This window comes from Mauremys reevesii, linkage group 1 (genome assembly GCF_016161935.1).
Source record: "Mauremys reevesii isolate NIE-2019 linkage group 1, ASM1616193v1, whole genome shotgun sequence".
In the NCBI taxonomy this organism is placed as follows: Eukaryota; Metazoa; Chordata; order Testudines; family Geoemydidae; genus Mauremys; species Mauremys reevesii.
In genome coordinates, this window is record NC_052623.1 from 73,006,647 (window position 1) to 73,027,586 (window position 20,940).

The following is a 20,940-nucleotide window of genomic DNA, read 5'->3' on the forward strand; positions in this document are numbered from 1 at the left end:
GTGCATTTGTGCAGGGTCAAAAATACACACTGCTTTTAGGAACCCTGCTGCAGGTTGTTGAAACTTTTGAGCCATTTTTGTTATATCGATTGACTCTTCTCCATAGCAGTAGAGTGTTTGTCTGGGCATTTTTGCTATGCGTGAGGACACCTGCTGAGCACTGGCATTTAACTCAGCTTTGTCAGAGCGATTTTCGTTTGACTGTGCTTCAGCCCAGAACAATACGTTCATTACTTTGTTGTATGCTTGGTGGATTGTGACATGTCCAGATTCAAACCAAGTGATTAAGTGCATAAGTCCATGACAACGAACTGAACTTCCTCATTCAGCTGAGCATCATTTAGAAGGGTTGACAGTTGTGTTAAAACCTACGTTTTCAGTGTCAGTGTCAGCTCTTCTGAGACGAACTCAGAGTAGTACTTCAGGTGAGCTGCGTGGTATTGTACAGCCCGAAACTAGGAATTCCAACAAGTAATTACTGGCTCTTGGGGAAGTGCAATTTTTTGTTCCCCAATTTCAGTAATTTCAGTTGTTTGCAATGTGCTGCCTGTATCAGAGTTTGCAGCTAGGGCAGTGTTAAAAGATCTATTTAATGTAGCTGACCAGTTTTTCAACTTTACCAAACTCGCATCTCCACAGCTCACTGACAAGAGAAATTATATGTGCATTACATGTAATATGGGCAGCATTTGGCATTAGAACTTGGAGAACCGATTTGAAAGATTTAGTTATGTAAGTTGCATTGTCACTTATGAAAACAGATACCTTGTCAAAGTTTGCACTGTATTTTGAAATGGTTTTAATTATTGCTTGAGAAACTGTAGTGTAGTTAACGGCATCCAAATAAATGCAGTCGGTAAGCACTGTTAGCTTTCCTGTCTATACATCTTTGACCTTGTCAGAAATAAAATCAAACAGAACATGCAGTACATAGTTGTCTTGCTCATCTGTGGACTCATCCAAAATAATTGCAAAAGACTCAAATGGATTAATTTGAGACTTCATCTTCTCAAAATGTGTAGCAAAAACCTTTGGAAGGTCGTCCTGTCATAGCTTAGTCTCACTTGGTAAGCAACCGGCATTTTGTACATTCCGTTGAATGAACTCACCAGCTTTGGGTGATCAGGTTTTTCCGACGTATATTAGCACTTGCAAATGCATCCACGAATTCCATTCTAGCTAAATGATGGGTCTCAGAGCTCTCTGTTTCCTTCTTAAAAAGAGAAAATTTTTTGTTTTGTTTTTTTTTGTTTACCAGAAATACACTATCTGCAGCCCTCTTTCTGCTTTGATGGGTTTCGAAGTCTAAGGCCATGTCTACACTACCAATTTGACAAAAGTGATGTTGACAACCAAAAGTCAACATAATAAAAATCAGAATCTTACATTCACACTTGCTTCCTTTGTTGGCAGATTGTGTCCACAGTGGGGCACCATCATTGACAATGTGGGCAATGCACTGTGGGTACGCATCCGACAGTTCAGCTCAGTACCTTCTGCCACTAGGTGTTGTGGGCAGGGAGAGCGGATTGCGGTGCATCTTGGGACCCGGCTCAATGTTCCGTGATGCATTGCTTTCTGTCCCAGCACTCCATGGGGTTCCGGCTTTGTTTTGCAGTATTTTTGCAACAGCCTTTCTTTGCTGTGCACCCCAGCATCTTTGTGAGAAGGGATAGGTCCCACACTGTTCTCTTGTGCTCTGTTAACTGTCATGAAGACATCACGGATGGCAGTGCAGTTAATTGTGAAATTCGTAACTGAAGAAGACTCACAGGTGCCCAACATTCTGTGTGATATGGATAGGAGCAACTTTAGATGGCTTTTGGTATTCACAGAACAGCTGCATAGACTAGACCGTCGCTTTTGGGCTTGGGAAACAAGCACTGAATGGTGGAATTGTATCATCATGCAGGTGTGGGATGAAGAGCAGTGGCTACAGGAAGGATGGTGGCTTTTGGATGCGGAAAGCCACCTTCCTTGAACTGTGTGCGGAGCTTGCCTCAGAACTGCGGCACAAGGACACCACCATGAGAACTGCCTTATTGGTAGAGAAGTGTGTGGCAATTGCTGGGTGGAAGCTGGCAACTTCAGACTGCTACTGGTCAGTTGTGAATCAATTTGGAGTGGGGAAGTTGACCATTGGGTCTGCATTAATGCTAGTGTGCAGGGCAGTAAATTGCATTCTGCTATGAAGGACCGCGACTCTGAGAAATGTATGTGAAATAGTGGACAGCTTTGCAGAAATGGGTTTCCCTAACTATGGAGGGGCGATAGATGGCACAAACATTCCAATTTTGGCACCAGACCACCTTGCAACGGAGTACATCAATAGGAAAGTGTATGCAAGCTTTATAAATAAGTTACAGTGTCACATATTGCATTCAGTATCTATATTATTTTCAACATTTACAACAGAGTGAATGCTGGTATTTAGATTTTTTTCAAATGTAATACTTTCAGTTTCTGTTGTGCAGGAAAGCTTTTGCCTTAATTATTTTTTATTTCAGTTTAGCTAGCAGGCGCAGAGACAATATTTTCTTCATTTGGAGTAATTCATTAAAGTTTGGAACCCAACTGTGAGTTGTAAAAGCAGGATAGTTTGTTTTCCTTTTTCAGTTTATGAATAAAAAACAGGTGGGAGAAAATGACATCTACTAATTCTAAGAATTTGAAAGTCAAGGAGGCAGATTATCAAAAGTATTTAGGCACTCAAAGATGCAGATAGGTGTCTAGGGAGATTTAAAAAAAAACGTCTAAGCAAGTTAGGTGCCTAACTCATATAGATTTTAACAGTAGTTAACCTTCTTGGGCACTTCAGAAAATTCCTCTAGGTCAGTGGTTCCCAAACTTATTCCGCCACTTGTGCAGGGAAAGCTGCTAGTGGGCCGGGCTGGTTTGTTTACCTGCCGTGTCCGCAGGTTTGGCCGATGGTGGCTCCCAGTGGCCACGGTTCGCTCCAGGCCAATGGAGGTGGCGGGAAGTGGCGGCCAATATGTCCCTTGGCCCACGCCACCTCCAGCAGCTCCCATTGGCCTGGAGCAGCAAACCGCAGTCACTGGGAGCCATGATCGGCCAAACCTGCGGACGTGGCAGGTAAACAAACTGGCCTGCCCCGCCAGGGGCTTTCCCTGCACAAGTGGCGGAACAAGTTTGGGAACCACTGCGGTAGGCACCTATCTGCATCCTTAGGCACCTAAATAACTTTGAAAATTTGGGCCATGACGACCATCAAGACACTACCTACAATTAATACTTTCTTTGTTTAATAAATCGCTTAGTTTTAAATGCAAAACTTGTTTTCTTAAAACTTTTTTTCTTATGTATCCAGCACATTAAGGTAATTTTATTTAATAAAAACAAATTTAAAATGCTGTTACTGTGCATTTTTAATTGAATTCCAGTGTCCATTTTAATACAACTTGGCACAAATCTTGAGTCAAGAAGAATGATCATCTGGTAAAGAAGAAATGCATTGTTTACTATTTTTTAACATAATACAAATGTAAAAATTAAGCATCTGAATAGATGTATGTTAAGTTATATAATTGCTTAAATAAAATGTGTATAGATATAGCGTATACTCTGGGTTACACTAAATGCAGTTTAGGGTTTTTTTTTGGCTAAGAGCTCTATTTGGTTGTGTATCAACATGTTTTAGTGGTTGTACCAACCTTTGTTAGGAAAATAAATAAAAAGTACAAATGCAAAACAAGACAAAAATGATTTAAAGCAAGGTTTTCTGCTTGCTCATTGAAATCATAATTAAAATTGGTGATTTAAATCACTTGGATTTATATAAATCCACCCTGACTCTAAGTCGAGCAAAATGAGATTCTTTCTGTGGGATAGCTAGTGCAACATGGATTTACTGAATTTAGTTACGTGAATTTTGCTAATGTCTTCTGGGGGCCATACGATATGTTAACCCCCCTATTTGAAGACCCTATGTCCTTAGTTTAGCTGCCAGAACTAGCTGGAATACAGCTCTTTTAAAGCCAGCTGGTCTGTAAAGCCAGCTGATGTTCACTTTACTGCACTCTGGCTTTGGGAACCTGTGGTATAGCATTTTCAAATCCTAGTGTTTGGCCTCCATGATAATCTGAAAGTGACAATATTTTCACAGCATTTTTTTTAAATACTCTTCATCCCCTTCAGATAATTGGCATTGTAACAAGTATATATGTAGAAGACTGCCTCTTCTCTGCAAATTCATTTTATGTACAAGATAGTCTAAAACATGAAGTTTCAGAAATTGCAGACCATTAGGCTGTGTTTTGCCTATAGGCTTCAGTTTGTATGGCTAGACAACACTGTGTAGCAAAATCTCAATGTTTAAAACAAAAAAAGAAAAACGTGATTGAGTTTTTCATGTTTTCACTTTTCATTTTTTCATTTTGTATTTATAGCTGGAAGGCCCATGTGTCCTGCAGATACAAAAAATACGCAATGTTGCTGCACCAAAGGATAATGAAGAATCTCAGGCTGCTCCCAGAATGCTGCGTTTGCAGATGACTGATGGACACACAAGCTGCATAGCAATAGAATATAATTACATGTCAAAAATAAGGTGAACAACAATTTTCTTCACTGAGTCTTTGTTGCAACATTTACACATTATATAGGATTAATGGAAAAATCAGTAATATGCAAAATATTTCCCACTTTGTCAAAATAACTCAAAAAAATAAGCAGAATTAATTCTTACAATGCAATAGACCTTTTTGTTCCTGACTGCATTGCCTTTTTCCCTTTTCTTCTCTTGTTGTTCTTGGTTTTTATCCCCAAAATATCATAGCTTTTGCTTTTTACTCCTGCCATGTCAGAGAGCTTGCAATTTTCCTTGTACTTGTTATGTTTAAGTTCCACAGAGAATAAATAGAGAAGTCAGAGACAATTGTCTGATAAATTTGAGATGAAGAGGAAACCTGAAAAATAGTGAAATGTCAGGCAACCCAGGTAAAATGCATACAAGAGATGAGTAGATGAAGTTGCTCCCCAATATATCAGAAGCATTTCTTTGAGGCTTTTTAATTGTGGAATCTTAACTAGACATGGAGAGAAGAGAAACTCAGAAAGATTTAATTTTATAGCCCATGAAAATGGCAACACTTTCATAAGCATCTCTTTTTACAATTTTTAGACGTATTTAGTTTTATTTATCTGCCATGAGTAACAGGGCTTTGGATTGACTCTGGGGGAAAGCTTAGGGACCAAGACTCTAATATCCATGGGGTAGGAGAAAGGCAAATGATAAAGTTTTGGGGACATGGACTTTTGCATTGTGTTCTTACAAGATTGATTTGTTTCCTGGTTCATCAGCTGCCTAGCTAGTGACTGCTTTTTGATCATGGTATATTTCAGGAAAAGTAATAGGGTGTTCACGTTGAAAGAGCAAGAATGATGGAAATGCAGTTCTCCTCCACCCCTCCAAAAGATCATGTGTCATGCATAGTGACTTGAACTATAAATTGCATTTTTCTGGTTAGTGCTATAAATAGGTCTCAGTGCATGCTGTGAAAACACTGATATGAAGTTGCCATACCACTACCAACCATGACAAAACCTTATCTAACTCCACATTTTTATTCGAGGAAGGAAAAATCTTATCACCCTGTAGGAATATAAGGGTCTTTCACTAGTCTGATTTTTGTGCCATTGCAGTTGTTGAGCTCTGCTTACCTATTGGTTATTAATTCAAGTTGTGGTTTAGTTGATCTGTATCCTAGATTCTTACTGAAGTTGGTTCAACTATTATCCATTACGTCTTGTCATACATATACATTGCAAAATGTCTAGTATTATGGATAATTTTGGTTCAAAAAAAGAAAAGAAAATCAGGCTCCATTTCTACTGATGCAGCGGCGATAACAATTCAGTCTTAGAGATGCTTCTCTCAATTAGTTTCACTTGTACGACATTCAGCCTTAGGATATTGCACTAATATAGGCTATTTCTGTTCGAGTCATTGCTGCTGAGGTTTTGTTCATCAAAGAACACTTTCTGAAAAGCAGCACAATATTTATGCTTGCTGAGGAAGTCATTTGTACTGTTGAAAAACACCAATTTCAACATTCATGTTTTCTTCTTCCTTCACTGAATGACCTGTTCAAAGACCTAAAATTTCTGTGAAGATAACAAAACCTGGAGCAAATATACTATCCATTCTAGACCCATCCCCTGCCCTAGGAGTAGTATGTGTGAGCAGAAAGACAGCAGAGTTAGATCCAGGAATATTTTGCCCGTGAAACTTATTTTAAATATATCTTTCTTCCTGCTTCCCTGCTTGTAAAATAAGCATGTAAGTATATTTTATGTATGTAATAATTAAAATTATTCAGGTGATTGCATATATACATTCCACATTACAGTTGTGTACACCCAGTACACTGAAGCAAGAGTTTTTTCCCATAGCGGTATCTCTTGGGCCAGCACGTGTCCCCTGCATCTGCTTGTACTCACAGCCAAGGGTATAAAGGCTGGAACTTCTCCGCCCGCCCATCAGTTCTTTCTTGCCACCGCAGGCCAATGGGAGCTGCTGGAAGCAGTGACCAGTATGTTCCTCGGCCCACGCCACTTCCAGCAGCTCCCATTGGCCTGCGGCGGCGAACCGCGGCCAGTTGGAGCCACGATCGTCCGGACCTGCGGACGGGGCAGGTAAACAAACTGGCCCGGCCTGCCAGGGGCTTTCCCTACACAAGCAGTGACCCAAGTTTGAGAAGCACTGGTATAGCCAGTCATCAAGCACTTTTGGCTAGGTATAATTTCTCCAACTGGGACATGATAAACTGCCGGAGGAGTTCCAGGCATTTGTGATGTGTGATGGCAAGAACAGCTTTCCAAGCAGACCTAGTTGTGGCTGACACAGCAGCAAAGGTGATAGCAACGGTGATAACTACCGTATTTTTCCGTGTATAAGACTATACTTTTTCCTAAAATAGTTAGACTAAAAATTGAGGGTCGTCTTATACACGGAAGTAAGCCGAGGAGAGAACCGCGGGAATGGGAAACTGCCCATACCCAGTGATGAGCTGCCAAAATCCCAACCCCTATCCACCCCCCACCCCACCCCACCCCTGAACTCCCCTGCCCTCTCTCTGGGCGGCCGGGGACGGGGCTGGAGCCGGGCAGCCGGGGAAGCGGGGACGGGGCTGGAACCGGGCAGCCAGGGAAGCCGGGCCGGGCGGCCAGGGAAGTGGGGACGGGGACCCGGAGCTGGGCGGCCAGGAAAGCGGGGCCGGCGGCTGGGAAAGCGGGGCCGGGCAGCCGGGAAGCGGGGCGGGAAGCGGGCGGCCAGGGAAGCGGAGCCAGCGGCGTGCCGGGCGGCCAGGAAGCGGACCGGGCGGCCGGGAAGCGGAGCCAGCGGCGTGCCGGCGGCCAGGGAAGCGGAGCCGGGGAAGCGGGACTGGGCGGCCAGGGAAGCGGGGCCGGGGAGCGGGCGGCCGGGGACACGGGGAGCCAGGGAGCGGGCGGCCGGGGACACGGGGAGCCGGACGGGCAGCAGGAGTCGGGCGGCCAGGGAGGGATGCAGCAGGAGCCGGGCAGGGCCGCCGCCGGAGACCAGCTGGGGTGCATGGCCCTCCTCGTCCTCTCTAGCCCTACCTCCACGTCCTCTTCCTCGGACTGAGCGGCAAAGTCGGGGGGGACAGCTGCAGCGCGGCTGGAGGGCAAAGAAAACAAAACAAAAAAACTTGTGGCATGGTCGGAACGGCAAAGCAGGAGGGGAAAAAAACAATCAAACCTGCGGCGCAGCCGGAGCAGCGGGGGGAGGGACCTGCAGCGTGGCTGGAGGGGCTAAGCAGGGAAAGAAAACAAAACAAAACAAAAAAAACCTGGGGCATGGCCAGAGCGGCAAAGCAGGAGGGGGAAAAAACCAAACCAAAACAAAAAACCTGAATTTGGGGTTAAAAAAGTAGGGGGCGTCTTATACACGGAAAAATACGGTATGTACTGTTCCTCGTGGTTTGCAATCCTTTGGTATACCTATGGAAGTCCAGCAAATGCTTCTCTGAAAAAATGAGTGAGGTTCTACATTTTCTTAAGGATTCTAGAGATACTCTCAGGTCCTTGGGCATCTACCTGCCATCTCCAAACCGGAAATAATACCACCCTTAGAATCAGCAGAGGCAGTCATTATATCCCTTGAGACAACCTGGCCAGGCTAGAAGAAGAGATAAGTCTCTGAAGGAGATCACCTTCTCCTTCCACCTTAGCTTCATCTAAACAGCCGTGTACGTCAAAGACATCTGTTTGACTCTTTGGTTGAGGTCAGCATATGAAACCCATCAGAATCTTCCCTGTCCTACTCCTCCTTGGAAACAGGCCATTTTATTTCCTCAGTGCTTGGATCATCATCATAATAGACTGAGAAGTTCTGAGCACTGTGGGATTAGGATACAATCTGCAGTTTCTCTCTGTCCCTTTTACCCATACCCCTTTCCTGTCCCTTTTTCGAGACCAATCTCATGAGGCTATTCTCAAGCAAACAATACAGTCTTGTTTTAATTTAGATGAACTATATGGACTCAAAGGGTTAAAGGTGTTTACATGACCATATCACTATCCAACATTAATCAGTGTTAAACAAGATATGAGGATTGGTATATGGAGACTTCAGCCTCCTTAATACCACGGCGACACACTAGAAAGTTCATGCTAAAGGTTAGAAGTTTATTGATTAAAATGAACAAAAGGAAAGGAATCAAGAAAAGGTAAAATTCAATGAAACTGAAATTGAATGTTGCAGAACAAACTTAATTAAAATCTGTCAAACTTTCTTTGTAAAGAAGATGAATATTGGCCCATTTCTTAATCTGTCAAATAATCCTTCTTAGTGGGGAAAAAAGGGTTAGTTCTGTTGTTCAATTCTGAATCAGGAATGATAGTCACTTTCTTGCTTTAGACAGAACAGAGACACATGGGGGGGAGAAGAGATGGTAAAGATGGTAGAAATGCGGCTTTTGTTAATGTTCACAGGATAATAGTGTGGCTGGTCAGTCATGGATGGATGCTGTAGATTGGTCACAACAGTTGTTGCTCTGGCCCCAGGCTCTCTTCCCTGGACAGGGACAGCATCTGATTAGATCAGTCCTATCTCTCTCCTTCAGTGGTCCATTTCAGGCTGAGCAGAGCTGGATGGGACGCCTCATCTCCCCATGCTGGTGCTGAGTAATACAGTTCATTGCAGGATCAGATCAAAATCTGAGAGAGTGGACAGGAGGAAAGTAGTGGAGGATAGAAGGGAGGGGATACTAGAGGGAGGGAAAGACAGAGCAGGCTCTCACATGTATCAGCTTGATGACCTCACTAGTGCAGCAATGATGCATCCCCACTGGAGTATCAAGGTCTGTTGCTATGCCAACAGTTCTTCTGCTGCAGCTTCCATGGTGGTGAAAAGTTTCTTTTTTTCTCCATCAGGCCTCTCTTGAAGGGCCACAAAAAGGGTGACTGGAATGGTCCATCCTCCCATTATTTTGCCCAGCAATTAGGCTGAATTTTTGAAGCATTCCTATTCATCCATTGATTTCCAATATCCTAGTATTCTTATTTACCAGTCATAATCGTAACACAGTTCTTTAGTAGTATCAGTCAACCTTTTCTGTTTAAATTAATTCAGTCTTTGTCTCCTTCTCAAATCTTTTCTTAAACAATTTTATGTAACAGGTTATTGTAACAATTTCATCAACCATTACTTACTTTCCACCAGTTAGCTTTAGAATTAAGGTTAATTTATAGGCCCATTTGTCGCAACAGACTGAGTCAGGAGCCATACAGTGGGTGTGTCCACATCATCAGAGAAAGGACGTTTTATTCTCAGTGTTTCCTCATACCCAAGTCCAGAGGGGACTTGAGGGCTATCCTAGATACTTGAAACTTGAACATATAGATTTTTACATGGTTTCTCTGGCTTCTGTTATCTCTTCCTTAGATCCTGATGATTAGTATGCTCCTATTGACTTGAGCGATGCTTTATTTTCATGTGGCTGTCCATTTGGGTGACAGATGATTCCTCAGGTTCACAGATGCTCACTGCGAGTTTACAGTCATCAGCCCCAAGGGTTTTCACAAAAAGTATGGCAGTAGTGACAGCTTATATCAGAAAAATCAGTATTCAGGTCTGGATGACTGGCTGATCTGAGACTGCTCCAGTCAGCACGTGGAGGACATAATCAGACAAATCCAGTCCATTTTTGACATCTTTGACCTGTTAATCAACAAAAACAAGTCAGTCCTGTACACCATGTAGGAGAATGAGTTTATTGGCGGGTTTTCAGTTCCACTACAGGAACTTGCCTCAGACCAGGTTCCAAGTGATTCTGGACTTGCACATCACTCTTCAGGCTCGCTTTCCGACTACTGCAAGAGATTGCCTGACACACTAGGGGCGTATGGTTGCTTACATGTACATGACTCACATGCTAGACTTCACCTGAGGTGAATACAAGGGTGACTGAAGTCTGTCTATTGTCCATGAAGACACCCACCTGGATGTGCTTATTCACGTTATCTGCAAGAGTTCTGTCTTCCTTAAACTGGTGGATGGTGTGACGGGTTGGATCACAGAAACCCCCTTGGGTCTGCCAACTGATGTGCCAAGACTGCTACTGCCTCTGCTTGCTTTGCCGGTTTGGGACTCTAGCACCCTGTCTTGTTGAGCCAGACATGCCAGTCTGCTCCAACAGAGACCCAGCGTCTGAACCACATGCCCCAAAGCTGCAGACTTAACTGAAAGCAACTTAAGAAGTGTTCCTGTCTGTTACACAGATGCCCAACTCCCAGTGGGGTCCAAACCCCAAATAAATCTGTTTTACCCTGTATAAAGCTTATACAGGAGGAGTCGGAAACCTCTGGCACGCGGCTCACCAGAGTAAGCACCCTGGTGGGCTGGGCCAGTTTGTTTACCTGCCGCGTCGGCAGGTTCGGCCCATCGTGGCTCCCACTGGCCGCGGTTCGCCGTCCCAGGCCATCGGGGGTGGCAGGAAGCCGCGGCCAGCACATCCCTCTCCTGTGCCGCTTCCCTCCGCCCCCAAGGTCGAGCTCCAAGTTGGAGTTTTGGAGTCACGTGGGCAAGTTACATATCCAGGCATGACTCAGTTTTTACAGGCAGCAGCCATTGTTTACATGCTACCCTGAATGTCCTTAGGTAGACTTCTTATGTGGATTGGTGCCTTCCAAGATTCATTGTCCTTTAAGTGTTTCTTGATTGGGCACTTAATTTGCACATTCCTTTCTCAAGAAGCTGACCAAATGCTTTACTAAGGCTACTTAGAAATCAAGCAAGTACACAGCCAATATTTATAACTTCAAATACAACGACACATGCATACAAATAGGATGAATAGATTTAGTAGATCATAACGTCTACAGAGATATGTTACATGGCATATGTAGCATAAAACACATTCCAGTTATGTTATATATGTATACATTCATAAGCATATTTCCATAAAGCTTTATGGGTGCACCGTCACACCCTCCTCCTAAACTTACTCTAGTTTCCCTCTAGTTTAGTTCAACCTATTTGTTAAGTTAGAGACTTAGTAGGTCCCTAAAGGGACTTTGCCTCATGATGGGGCATGCCCCATTCCCCAGGCTTTAAACCCTACAATCTCTGTAAAAGCCCCCCCACACACACATTAGCGATCCACATAATAGTTTTTAGTGTGCTTGGGTGAAGGTTACATTAGTGATAAGTGCAAAATCTGCAAGTCTTTTAAGCCCAGGATGAAGAAGGAGCATGACATTCGCTTGAAGGCACTCCTGATGAAGTCTGCCTTTACCTCGATGCTGGAGCAGTGCTCTGATTCAGTGCTGAGCACCATGACCTCAGTGCATAGTGCCCCATCGGTGCCATCTACAAGCCTGCACCAGTCTCTTTCCATGGCTCCAGCCAAGAAGCCCAGGAAGACAGGGCGACAGAGGTCTCTAGCTTCCCGCAAAGGAAAGGACAAGTCTGGGGTGGACCAACGCCCTGTCTTGGGCACCTCTTCACCCCCTTCAGGATCCCAGGCCCCAGCTCAGGTCGAATGGTGTAGCCCAGCCTGCTCCCCGCCGGCTATCCTGGATAGCTGTGGAGGTCCTCGTCAGCTCTGGGTGCCGTCCACGCCGGAGGCCCTCCAAGCAGTGCAAGACATTGTCCCTTGCTGTGCCGCCCACTCCGGCCCTTGCGGGGTCCCGGTCCCAGGGTAAACCCGCATTGAGACTACCACAGTCTCCACCTTTCCGGTAGTGCTCCCTGTTGCAGGGATCATCCTGCCAGTGGTCGCCTTCTCACAGCTGATGCACTTCTTACCATGATAGGCAGAAGCTTCATAGCCTCATCCGGTCTTTGGACCTAGGAAAAGACAGAAAAGCTCAAGGTGCGGATCGCTGGTAACCGGGTGCAAACCTCTGGAGGCACGTGGGCCCCCCCCCCCCCCAGCAGGAGTTTGAGTCGGCGCCCGGAATCTCTGCGACACCAGTACCGCTCCAGGGACAGGTCAAGGGACCGACAGTATAGTTCCCTGAACCATCGCTGATTCCCCAGGGCAGCGTCCCGTTTGCGGCTACATCTTCACAACGCCAAGCCTGCTCTAGTTCATACTCCCGCTTCACATCCCGGTACTGCTCGTTAAGTGTGAGGCATAGATTGCTGGCCTGGGCCCGTTGCGGGTCTGCCGAGCACTGCCGGTCACTGAGGCCCCGATCCAGATGTTCATCGAGGTCAACCAGATCCAACTCTGGGAGGGGCGATCCAGACAGAGCCACAAGTCTGCCCCATCTTAGTTGCAGGGGAGCGACCGCTCAGGCTCTGGCTCAGGTTCGGAGCAAGGTTCCCTAGTGACGGGACAGACTCAACAAATATGGTGCAGTCTATGTCAGCGGCACTGCAGCTGGGTCTGTGGCCTCAGACTCTGTGGTTGGCACAGTGGTACCCATTGGAACCCATGGGGGTTCACTGAGCCCTCTCCTACCCCCCTCCAGCCCAAGAGGCCTCTGGTGGCTTGCTTGCCCACAGGAGGAAGTGGGCAAGCAAGCCGCCAGACCACCTATGGTTTCAGAGGATCCCTTGGTACCGGCTTCCTCCTTGTCATCGCCAGATTAGGCCATAATGGGGCCCCCTTCACGGGTGCCCCAGGATGATGCTAAGGCTCATTAGAAACTGCTAAAGAGGGTTGCCGCCAACCTGGTCCTCCAGGCGGAGGACTTAGAGGAACCTGCAGACTCCCTCTTTAATGTTATCTGCCCTGTGGCCCTAGCCAGGGTAGCTTTGCCCACAGTAAGCAGACGGGCACGTGCCCATTTTGAGGGCTTGCCTGAAGGTGATCTACCAGACTATTCCCCAGATCTTTCCTCCCTTCTGTTTGCCAACCGCCTTTCTTCCTTCCTCCCTGCATCAACGTCTGTAACATCGGACCAATGGGTCCTCAATAGGGTGGCACAGGGTTACACCCCTCAGTTATTTTCTACCCCCCTTCTCGCCTCTCCTCCTGTCCCTCTTCAGGGATTCCTCTCACGAGAATCTTCTCATCCAGGGGTAGAGGTTCTATTACAACTGGATGCGGTGGAGGTAGTTCCTGTGGAGTACAGGAACAAGGGGTTCTGTTCGCGATACTTTTTAATCCCCAAAGCCAAGGGTGGTCTGCGGCCTTCGGGACTTGAACCGTGTCAAGGTTCCTTCCCCACTCTGAACTTTAGTGTACAGATGTGGGGGACCTGCATGAGAAGCTCAAAGCTCAAAACAGCTTAGATCTGGTCTGGCTGCCACCACTCCCGAGCACTAATTCCCTTTCCTGGGTAGCCTTGAGAGACTCCCCCACCAATTCCCTGGTGGACACTGATCCAAATCCCTTGGATCTTAAAACAAGGAGAATTTAACCATCCGCCCTCCTTTCCCCCCACCAATTCCTGGTGAGTCCAGATCCAATCCCCTAGGATCTTAAAACAAGGAAAAATCAATCAGGTTTTTAAAAAGAAGGCTTTTAATTAAAGAAGAGAAAGGTAAAAGAAAACCCTCTGGGAGAGATTACCATACCAGCTATTCCAAACACAGAGGATGTTCCCCTGGGCAAAACCTTAATTACACCAAAAAAATACCCAAATACCCAATTTGATTCTAAACCTATTTATTCCTTTCTAAAACTTACTACTCTGATAAGAGGCTGGTTCCTTGATCTTTTTCACTCTGGCTGAAACTGAAACTAAACAAAGGAAACTTCTCTCCTTCCTTTTGGAACATCTTGTTCCCCCATTGGTTCCTCTGGTCAGGTGTCAGCTTGGCTAGGTGAACTTCTTAACCCTTTACAGGTAGTTAAAGGTTAATGCCTCTTTTATCTGTTTATGACAAACCGCTACTTAGTGAAACTGAAGTTCCGCATGGTCTCCCTGGCTTCCATCATCCCGTCCCTGGATCTGGGAGACTGGTATGCTGCCCTTGATCTCAAAGACACATACTTCCATACCTCCATCTTCGAGGGACACAGATGCTTCCTTCGGTTCACAGTAGGTCCTGACCACTATCAGTTTGTGGTCCTTCTGTTTGGCCTACCGACAGCACCATGGGTATTTACCAAGTGCCTGTTGGTGGTGGCAGCTTACCTCAGACTTTAGGGTATCCAGATCTACCTGTACCTTGATGACTGGCTCGTCAAGAGCACCTCCATGTCCAAAGGGGCATCACAGTGCTGCTAGCCATGTAGCGTTGCCTTGGCCTGTTGGTGAACAACAAAAAAATCCACATTAGTTCTGGTACAGAGGATAGAGTTCATTGGAGCAGTGCTCGACTCGACATGCTCCAAGGCGTTCCTGCCGGTGGAGAGATTCAGGGTACTGATGGACCTCATCATGGAAGTCTCTGCATTTCCCCTGACCACGTCCAGGGTTTGCCTACACATACTAGGTCACATGGCGACGTGTGCATATGTGGTGCACCGCCCCAGGCTCCGGATGTGACCCCTGCAGAAAGGGCTAGCAATGGTCTATTTCCAGTTCAGGGACCACCTTGAGAAAGTCGTCACCATCCCCGCGATGGTACTTACCTTGCTGCGATGGTGGATTGACCCCGGGAAAGTCCTGGGAGGAGTTCCCTTTGTCAGCACTCCTCATCCAGTTGAGTTGGTTTTGGACACCTCGGACCTCAGATGAGGGGCGCACCTCGGCACCCTCCAGACTCTAGGTATGTAGTCCCCAGAGGAGTTGACGCTATACATAAATGTCAAAGAGCTCAGGGTGGTGCACAAAGCTTGCGTGGTCTTCCTACCTCACCTGTCAGGCAGAGTGGTCAGAGTCCTCACGGACAACATAGCCTTGATGTTCTACATCAGGGTTTGGCAACCTTTGGCATGTGGCTTGCCAGGGTAGGCCCCCTGGCGGGCCGGACCGGTTTGTTTACCTGCCGTGTCCGCAGGTTCGGCCGATCGGGCTCCCATTGGCCGCGGTTCGCCATTCCAGGACAATGGGGGCTGTGGGAAGCGGCGCGGGCTGAGGGATGTGCTGGCCGTCGCTTCCTGCCAGCACAAGCCTGATGTATGCGCTCCCTCTGATTCTGAACATCAGCAAGGTCCTAGTGAAAATCAAGAGGGATAAGGTGCAGGTTATCATGATCGCCCCAGCACTGGTTTGGGACGCTATCAAGCTTGTAAGCAATCCCTCCGTGGCCCCTGCTGAACCGACTGAACCTGCTGTCACAGGATCACAGCCGACTCTTGCTCCCCAACCTCACGTCCCTCCACCTCACGGCGTGGATGTTGCGTAGCTGAACCCAGATGAAGGAGCCTATTTGGACGGGATCCAGAAGGTCCTCCTTGGAGTAGAAAGCCCTCGACTAGGCAGACCTACCTGGCTAAGTGGATGAGGTTCTCCCGCTGGGCAGTCGAATGGGGCATCTGCCCGTTGCTTTCTTCGGTGCAATGGATCTTGGACTACCTGCTTCATTTAAGGAATCAGGGTCTGGTGCACTCCTCTATCAGATCACACCTGGCAGCCATTTTGGCCTTTCATCCACCAATCCAGGGGCAGACTGTGTTCTCCCATGACATGACAGTCAGGTTCCTTGGAGGCCTCGAGAGGCTCTTTCCTCATGTCCTGTCTCCAGCCCCTCAGTGGGCTCTGAACTTGGTTCTGTCCAGGCTCACAGGTCCGCACTTTTGGTCTTTGGCCTGATGCTCCCTATCTCACCTATCATGGAAGGTAGCTTTCTTGGTGATGGTGATTCTGGTGAGGCGTGTCTTCGAGCTGCAGGTCCTGACCTCTGAACTGCTGTATGTGGTCTTATATAAGGACAAGGTCCAGCTCTGGCCCCACCCGGCTTTCCTTCCCAAGATGGTGTCTGCTTTCCACATGGGCCAGGACATCTTTCTTCCGGTCTTCTGCCCTAAGCCCGATGAGACTAGTGAAGAGACTGCTTTCACGTTTTGGATATAAGAAGGGCTCTGGCTTTCTACGTAGATCGGACAAAACCTTTCCGTAAGTCAACTCAGCTTTTTATATCTAAAGCTGATAGGATAAAGGGCCTCCCAGTGTCCATGCAAAAGGATTTCTAATTGGATCACCTCTTGTATTTGGACCTGCTACAAGTTAGCTTAAGTCCCTCCACCGCTGATCGTCAAAGCCCACTCGACAGAGCGCAGGCATCCTCGGCAGCCTTCCTGGCACACGTTCCTGTTGCCTGTCCTGGGAACCAGGCGCGGGTGTTGATTTCGATTTCACAGGTGGCTGAGGCTGGCCAGGCGACAGCTGCCTGGAGATTGGCTGTCAGGTGAGAGAGAGATCTGTGGGAGGGCTCTACTGCTTCCAGTCCGATCCCAAGTTTAGTGTGCTGTTACATTTTCTTCTTGGTAACTGTCCTGGCCTCCTGTCTCGAGATTTATACCTTCACCAAGATAATAGCATGGTTTCATAAAAGGCGATATTTGCTTCTTTGCTTTGCCATTGGCTATCACTCTCACACTCTCACTCATTCCTTAACATTAATTGATTAGATATTCATAATCATGAATACAATTGGCAGTATAGAACAATGCAGCTTTAAGCAAGCATCTAACATCATTTGGTCAATTTGGGCTTGTGGCTTTGTAACAGCATAAAAGGAAACTGTGCAGACTGCACTCGAAAGAGCAAGTGGGGCGGGGGCCGTGTCCAGGCTACATTTCCAATCCAGGACATCTGTAAAGCTGTGACGTGGTCCTCGGTATACACGGTCACAGCCCACTATGCCATCACGCAATAGGCCAGGGATGATGCTGGCTTCAGCAGAGCTGTACGGCAATCTACATGTTCCTGAACTCCTTATCTGCCTCCAAGGGTACTGCTGGGAGTCACCTAAGTTGAATGGACATGAACAATCACTCGAAGAAAAGACAGTTACCTTTTTCCATAACTGGTGTTCTTCGAGATGTGTTGCTCATGTCCATTCCACAACCTGCCCTCCCTTCCCACTGTCGGAGTTTCCAGCAAGAAGTAACTGAGGGTGGAGGGAGCCAGTGGCACCCTATATGCCAAAGCAGACCCGCGGCACTCCAGGGAGCGCCAGAGACGGTTCTCTACAGATACTGCTGAGGGAAAAACATATGGCACCAGTGCATGTGTCGAGCACACACACCTAAGTTGAATGGACATAAGCAACAAATCTTGAAGAACACTAGTTACGGAAAAAGGTAACTGTCTTTTCTCTGGCTGTCCAGACTGTTTTATTGAACAGTATAAAACCATCCACTAGATACATTGATACTGTGAAAGGAAGAGTTTTTTCTGCCTGGTCTCAGGAATAAAGTATTCCTTCTTTGCAGACCAAAGTCTGTGACGTCCTGGAATATTTTCTCCACATAAAGGAATAGATTCTGTTTGTCTAACAGTGTCTTGAAACTTGAAGCTGGTATTATCCATTCTGATGGGTCCACCTTTTGAGCTCTGGCTTCACCTTCTTTTTTTTATATCTTTCAGGTAAAGTGGCTTTCCTTACCATTGACCAGAAGGGTAGGGAAATGACATCTTCTCAGTTGTTAGTCTTGTGTGCAGACACGTTGAAGGGGAAGGTGGTTTCCACACAAGGGATTTCTAATTAGATTACAACATGTTTACCAATGTGTTATGAGATTCTAAAAATAACACCTCATGTAAAAACGCTCTCAGCAGACTCTACAATAGCTCTAGCAGCTTCAAAATCCTGTTGAGGAAACATCCCTGTTTCTGACATTTGCAGAGCAGTTACCTGATTATCTGTTCCTATGTTCGCCAAGCATTACATATCTCAGTAGCTTCCAAGGATGGAGCCAGCTTGGGAAAGATGGTTCTGCAATTCTTCCAGATAGACTCCAAGTCCTGCCTCTATCATAAATTACTTTGATGTCGCCTAGCATGGAATGGACATGTGCAATCACTTGCAGAAGAAGAAAAGGCTACTTGTGTGCTTATAACTATTATTCTTTGAGATGTGTTGCATGTTTCCCTTTCATGATATGTCCTCCTTCCATAATGCTTCAGAGTCCAGTTCATTTTGGATTCCAGAGTTAAGGAACCAAAGGGTGGTTGGGGTGGCTCTGCCTTTCATACTCTTAGCTGGGAGCATAAGCAGATGCAGGGTATCATTCTGGGAAAAATTTCCAGCTTTGGGCATGCACACAACTAAAGTGGAATGGATATGTGCAACATATCTCAAAGTTCAACAGTTATGGAATAGATAAGTAACTATATCTTTCTGAAGGATCCCAAAGAACAATTACTCATCTGATGCATAGTTTTCAAAGTTCTTTGGGATCCTTCAGAAAGATATAGTTACTTATCTATTCCATAACTGTTGAACTTTGAGATAGACATACCCTAAGTCAGCCCCATTGAGATTTAAACCTTGGCTTCCAGAAATCTAGTTATTTCAAGATTGACTTTTAGACCACTAGTCCTCTGTGGTTTAATATAGGTTAACACATTATTTCACTTGCTTATCTACCAGTAGGCAATATTGGTAGCTCAAACTTCTAAACTTTAGTGACTCATGTAGTTCTTAATGTATAGAATCTGGAACTGCCATTCTCTCCGCTCAGTGCTCGTTAGCATCTTTTTCTCTTTATTGCTTTCTCTGCCTGTTGCACTTTCTCCTATTTTTGTCTTGTCTCTTTGTACACAAAAAAACTTAGATTACTCCTGGTTTGCCTTACTACTAGTGGAAACAGCTGTAGTAGTCAAGATTGCATGATTCTAATCAATTTAATTATGCTGCTGTCTTTACAAGGAAAGGTAGCTTAGCTTGTACACTGCAATACATCTGTGTATAAGTAGCACTGGCTGTCCTGGAGAAACCTGCTGGCAAAGTGCCTTATGGGTGAGAGGCAGACTTTTGATGAGGGAGCATGGCAGAGTTGCTCATATAGTAGAGGTTAGATTTAGGCTAGATTTGTTACACATAATTGTGTTTGGAATAGGAATGCTGTTATGGATTTTAAATGGAACCTAAGGAATGCTTTATAATCCACAAGTCTTAACTCTAAGCATTCTAGAACTTGAATTTGAATCTGAATAGTTGATAGGCCAGGTCAGGATTGAAAAACTGCTACCGCTATGACCATAAGCGGTACAATCTGTGTTGGTCAATGCCGAGTGCTGGGCGGTGGTTAATTAACCCAGAAACTTCAGGAAGCACTAATGGCTTTGGACTGATGAGCACCTGAGGAGGGTAGTGGAATCCTTGATAGAGGAAATGCCATCAAGAGGCGGATGAGCAAATTCACTCAGTGTTTTTGCCAATGACATCCACACAGGACAGATTGGGTCCTTCAGCTGTGGCTGATCACCAATGTAGGAGTGGAGCCCTGAAAGGCAGACAGATGGAAGATCTGCTTTGCTCTGGCAACTCCTGCAGCGTAACTGGTTCAAAATGTATTGACTCCAGTCCTTCCTTTTGTCCAAACTAGTGAAGTCAAGAGAGGGACGCTGACATATGGACAAAGCAGCGCCTCCATATCAACTACCCAGGCTATTGCAGCCACATCACATGGAGAGGACATTCCATCCTTGCTGGTAACATGGACACAACACAGAAGATGGCAGTGACAGGTTATAAGCTCTCACTTGATTGGCATAGAGAAGAGCGCCACGGGCCATCTTCGACAGTGGGAGGAATCACTGCGTTCCATTGGTCAGCCACTGCCCGCCATAAAGCTGGGCAGCCCCCAGACAACTGGATGCTGACCCGCCACAGTCTGCCCACCTCCTGGAATGCATGGGGCTAGACCCAAAAGTTAAATGGCAGATGGAAATCTTGTACCTGGCAGAAATAAGAAACCAAGAACTTTCCGGCTTGGTAGCTGGAATGTCAGGACCATGTGTCTGGAATTGACAGACGATGATGACCTATAATACACAAGCAGCGTACGGAAGTCAGCTTTGATACACCATGAGCTGTACAAACTCAATGTTGACATTGCAGCACTTCAAGAAACAAGACTTGTAGATGCTGGTTCTAAGAGACCAATTACACCTTCTTTTGGTAAGGTAACAGCAGCAAAGAAAATCATCTGCATGATGTTGGTTTTGCTATAAGAAACAAGTGGGTAAAGATCCCAGAAACACCCATTGAGACGTCAAAACGTATCATCTCACTTAAACTTCAGACAACCATCGACTCTGTGAACATTGTTTGTGCCTGTGCACCAACACTCAAATCTAGCCTGAAGGAGGAGAATACATTTTACAACTCTTTGCATCAGGTCATCAAAATAATACCATCAGCTGAGCAATTTTTCCTCCTTGGTGACTTTAATGCAAGAGTCGGTGCAGACAACAACTCAGGGCCAGATTGCCTAGGATAGTGTTTTCCAAACTTGGGACGCCGCTTGTGTAGGGAAAGCCCCTGGCGAGCCAGACTGGTTTTTTTTCCTGCCGCATCTGCAGGTCCGGCCAATCGCGGCTCCCACTGGCTGCGGTTTGCTGCTTCAGGCCAATGGGAGCTGCTGGTTTGAAGAAAATGGGACT

General features: G+C 46.1%; 1 protein-coding gene across 3 annotated transcripts in view; it reads left to right on the forward strand.

The window, feature by feature from the left end:
* Window positions 1-20,940, forward strand: part of TDRD3 (tudor domain containing 3) — a 264,997-nt gene that overhangs the window by 118,911 nt on the left and 125,146 nt on the right. For all 3 annotated transcript variants that reach the window (XM_039481181.1, XM_039481191.1, XM_039481200.1), the window contains one exon: window positions 4,407-4,567. In XM_039481181.1, the coding sequence (XP_039337115.1) occupies window positions 4,407-4,567 (161 nt within the window). The remainder of the gene's footprint in view (window positions 1-4,406; window positions 4,568-20,940) is intronic.